The 4,552-nt window shown below is 36.4% G+C and overlaps 1 protein-coding gene across 1 annotated transcript; it reads left to right on the forward strand.

Moving 5' to 3' along the window:
* The first annotated feature begins 1,267 nt into the window (after positions 1 to 1,267).
* JAZ7 (jasmonate-zim-domain protein 7) lies at positions 1,268 to 3,375 on the forward strand. The gene is made up of 3 exons (XM_086440259.1): positions 1,268 to 1,419; positions 1,587 to 1,671; positions 3,017 to 3,375. The coding sequence occupies exons 1-3, from the start codon at positions 1,325 to 1,327 to the stop codon at positions 3,200 to 3,202; spliced, it is 366 nt and encodes a 121-aa protein (XP_086296385.1). The 5' UTR covers positions 1,268 to 1,324; the 3' UTR covers positions 3,203 to 3,375.
* The last annotated feature ends 1,177 nt before the right edge of the window (positions 3,376 to 4,552 follow it).

Below are 4,552 nucleotides of genomic sequence, written 5' to 3' on the forward strand. Positions count from 1 at the left end.
CCGAAATTATTTACTATTCGAAATATCCGAAATTTATCCGAAAAAAAAAACCCTAACCTGACGATGTCGTTAAGCTTTTGGGAGAGAGAGAGTAAGAGATTCCGATGCGATGCTCGCCGGCCGAAGAAGATGGTGGTTATGCCGTTATGGAGCTCGCACAATAAAAAGAAAAAAAAGGGTTTTAATTTTATTTTGAGAGAGAGAGAGAGGGAGGAAAAATTTATCTTGATATTCGCCGGTCGGAGAATATTTGCCGGTGGGAGCTTGCACAGCCGTAACCCATTAGCTCGTTCTGAGAGAGAGAGAGAGAGAGGGAAGAAAAACATATCTTGATATTCGCCGGTCGAAGAAGATTCGCCGGTGGGAGCTTGCACAGCCGAAACCCTCTTCTACGTTTGTTTTCTGGTTCTGTTTTATGGGTTGAGGAGATAACATTTAATATTTAGTTTCGTTGTGAAACTTGAACACACGAGAATACATATGTATATATAAATAAGTTTTGCTGTGGGACATGAATACGTAACACATGTCTTTATAATCGGAGCGGATATTATCGAATCGGATTTTATAACATCCGAATTCGTATCCGAAATTAATTCGAATGTTAAAATAACATCCGAATCCGAATCCGATATCCGAAAATTTCGGATAATATCCGATTTTTCGAATTCGAATTCGAATTCGGATTCGGATTTCGACTATCCATTGACACCCCTAAAATCCAATGAAGGGTGGGCTATCTATCCATAGGTCTCACATAATGTATATAGCATTAAAGGAGGAAAAATACTGGAATGACACAAACAGAGACACAAAGGTAACAAAAATGATGTGCACCAACTCACATAATCATAGATGCTTCTTACTCGTATTTCACAAAAAAATATCTACGATAATATGCACAACAACATGTGTTTTTTGTCAGCTTTTAGGTCACCCCAGCACGACTCACAAAGGAGAGGTTGATTTAAATTGTGTTACTCATGCTTGGAATACAAAATCCGACAAGCTGATAAACTAAACGGTCGAAATCCTAAAATTCCGTATGTCGTCACGTGTTTCATACTTAAACCAGAGTCTTCGCTGGAAAGAAAAACCAACTCTCGAAACGTCAACCTCCCGTTTTAAAATAACTCGTGCCGACTTAGGCACGTGGACAACATTGTGTTAAACGTGCTTATTAACGTGAATTTTAAAGTTTCAAAGTCCACCGATTTCGTGTCAGAGACGTTTTAAGTGGGACTCACCAACAAACTACATAAACCCCGGCGATGTTCTTTCCTCCTAAATTGTATCTCTCTCTCTCTCTCTGCTAAATCTTGAGATGAAAAAGACCACTTTACCCCTAGCTATGAGAAGGAATTGCAATTTAGATCTCTGCCTGGTTCCTCCACCTTCTCTTCCGTCGATGGATTCTATGTAAGTTGACTTGAGTCTATTTTTCCTTCTAAATTTTCGATACATCGCCGGTATCTTTTATATATATATATATATTTCATCGAGATACGAAATGAAAATTTTCCTGTAAGATGCTGCATTTTTCATTTACAGTTTTTTTATTTTAAATTTTATTTTATTTTTTCAAGGAACGAAGGATCGAATCGAGATCCACAACAACTTACAATCTTTTACGATGGACGGATTTGCGTTTGCGATGTGACCGAATTTCAGGTTCTTTCTCAATTCTCATTTTTTTTTTCTTTGTGACTCGGTTGACTCAGGCGAGTCAAGATTATAACTTAAGGGCTTTCATTAGGAATTTACCAAGTCATGAGCAATAGATCTCGAAATTACCGGGACGGAATAAGTACTAAAATATTTACTAAATCACAGATTTAACTGTTGTGGTAAATATTTGAATTTTTAAAACGGTAAATGTGTACTGTCTTAGTAAATCAGATAATTTCATCCCATTAATTGTTATATTATCGCCCCAAGTTTCTGGATTCTTCTTCGAGTTGAGCCCGACGACTTGTTAGTTGACTCGGGTGCGTCAAATTATCCTCATAACTCGGAAAATTTTCTGAATAGACTCGGTGCAGATCGGATCTGACTCGGAAAGTTGGTCCAATAGTGTTCAGGGACGAGTTAACTCAAAATCCACACGAGTCTAGTTGATTCGAGAAGATTTAAAATATAGGCTTTATTTATTGAAGATTCTAATTCGGTGCACATGTAATTCTAGCTTGACTAGGATTTAACTCGGTGTTCAACTCATCAATTATATATGTTGTATTCAACTTCAACTTAAACCCTGATTTGAATTGGTCTTTGATAGATTTGCCTGGTTCTCTGGATTGATTTTAGATCAGAATTAGGGTTATCAATCGATCGGGTCAGGTCTTACTCAAGACATAAAATCTTAGCCCAATTCCGATCCAAACCCAGACCCATCTAATGATCCGATTGGGCCAAATAAAAATGCCTATGTCCAAGCTTAGCCCAAACCGGCCTGATATCTAAATGGGCCAAATTTCAGTGCTCAAACCAGGTCCATTTGGGCCGGGCCAGGATTCATTAGTAGCCCTAGTCATGATTCCTTGATCCATGATGGACCAACCTTGCAAAGTTTGAAGGTGATCCATCCCATCATCTTATTAGCTTGAAATATCAAAAGGGAAAATTCCCAAAAATGTGGACAAAAATTGAAAAATTCTGAAAATAGTAAATTACCCATTTTTGGAATTAAAATATTTTTATTAAAGTGAAAAAATTCTTGATAATCTATAAAATTTTAATTTCAGTAAAACAGTTTAAAAAAAAAAAAAAAGGTTCTGTTTTATAAAATAATGAATTTCTTCCCCACTTTAATAAAAATATATCAATTCCAAAAATTGTAAATTACCAATTTCAAAATTAAGTGAACAGTGCTATTTTGATCATTTTTCAATATTTCAGCATATATGTTTCGGTAAATCACCCATAATACCATGAATTGAAGTCTGATGTGTCACCTCAGAAAAACACACAGCAATATCATAGGATTAATAATTTTTTGGGTTTTATTAAAATGCAGGCTAGAGTCATATTAGGGTTTGCAAGACGAGAAATGGATGGAAAGATGAGAAGTCCTAATTCAGAGCCTGCATCGCCAGCCTTGCAAAATCAACTGCACAGCCCTTCAGGTGTGTCAATGAAGAGATCTCTGCAGCGATTTTTACAGAAGAGAAAGAACAGGATTCAGGCAACATCCCCTTATTAGCTCTGCTAATGTGATGACGTGGTACCTCTGTATGTATTATGTATTTCTAAAGGCTTTATAATGGGGAGCTATACACATACTCCCCATTTAATGCCACTCTTAAATTTGATTTATTGACATATAGTTGTTGGTGGTGTTTTTTAGCAAATATAATTAAGGGTATTTACATTCCACATCAGCTATTTAGGAATGTATACTGTCACGGTAATCTTGAATTCTCATCCATGTTGCTAAATGTCTCCAGATTTGAATGGCTTTCAAGAGGTGGGAATAACCTTTTGTAAAGTTCTGATTAGTGCTGTCAATGGATCGGATCAGACACGAAAATTGATCCGATAACTTTGGGTCTAGATCAATGTTTTTGATTCTGATAAGGATCCGATCTGATATCTTATTGGATCGAATCTGGATCAATCATATCCCAATCTGATAAAGACCGGATCTAATAATCTGTTAGCAAGTATATTTATGGATATGTATGAAGTTTATTTAGATTTGCATATAAAATCGGATTTGACTCGATCTGGATTGGATATTTATGTTGAGTTTCAATAAAAAAACCGATCTGATAAGGGTCTAATCTGATAGTTATCAGATCAATTCCAGATCCGATCAGATCCTTATTGGTTTGGTACCAAATCAACCTTGACCCGATCCATTGACAGCCCTAGTTTTGATCACGGAGAGATATATTTTTTTAGTATTATTTAAATTTTTCTCTCAAATGATGTTTGATGCCTCCAATGTAAATAGGATGATATTTTTTTGAATTGTGCTAGAAAATTTATATCATTTCACAGGACTTGCCTGAAAAAACCATAGATGCTTTTCACTTTTATCTTGATGAAAAGCATTACAGGCATCCACTGCAGCAACATGTGAAATGATGTAAATTTCAAAGTCACTTCAGCATTTTTCTATTTTTTTTTAGGTTTCTTCCGCGCCACGTACACGCGCGCGCGCGCACACACACACACAATGCTTCTATTACTACACAATCTTTTACTAATAGCACACCAATATGTATGCAAATTCTTTGGTGATTTACATATGAATTGCGGGGCTCTTAGCAAAAGTTGGTGTGGCAATAGAATCTCTCAGAAAAATGATCCTTGAGAAATGTGATCGAGTTTCTAGTTGAAAATTAGAAAGGCTCATGTTAAAGGCACCCCAATTATTCATTAGGGCATATCATTTACCCAAGGCTCCCAACAAATTATTTTGACGATCAGGGTACCCCAACTGATCAAAGCACGTCATTTTTTTGGTCGACATGTTGACATGCCAAAGTGTCAACATGCCTCCTTCAATGTTGACATGGAGGGGTGCTCTAAACATGGTAAAACCGAA

This window comes from Akebia trifoliata, chromosome 1, assembly GCF_017979445.1.
Source record: "Akebia trifoliata isolate Shusen 1 chromosome 1, ASM1797944v1, whole genome shotgun sequence".
NCBI classification, from domain to species: domain Eukaryota; kingdom Viridiplantae; phylum Streptophyta; class Magnoliopsida; order Ranunculales; family Lardizabalaceae; genus Akebia; species Akebia trifoliata.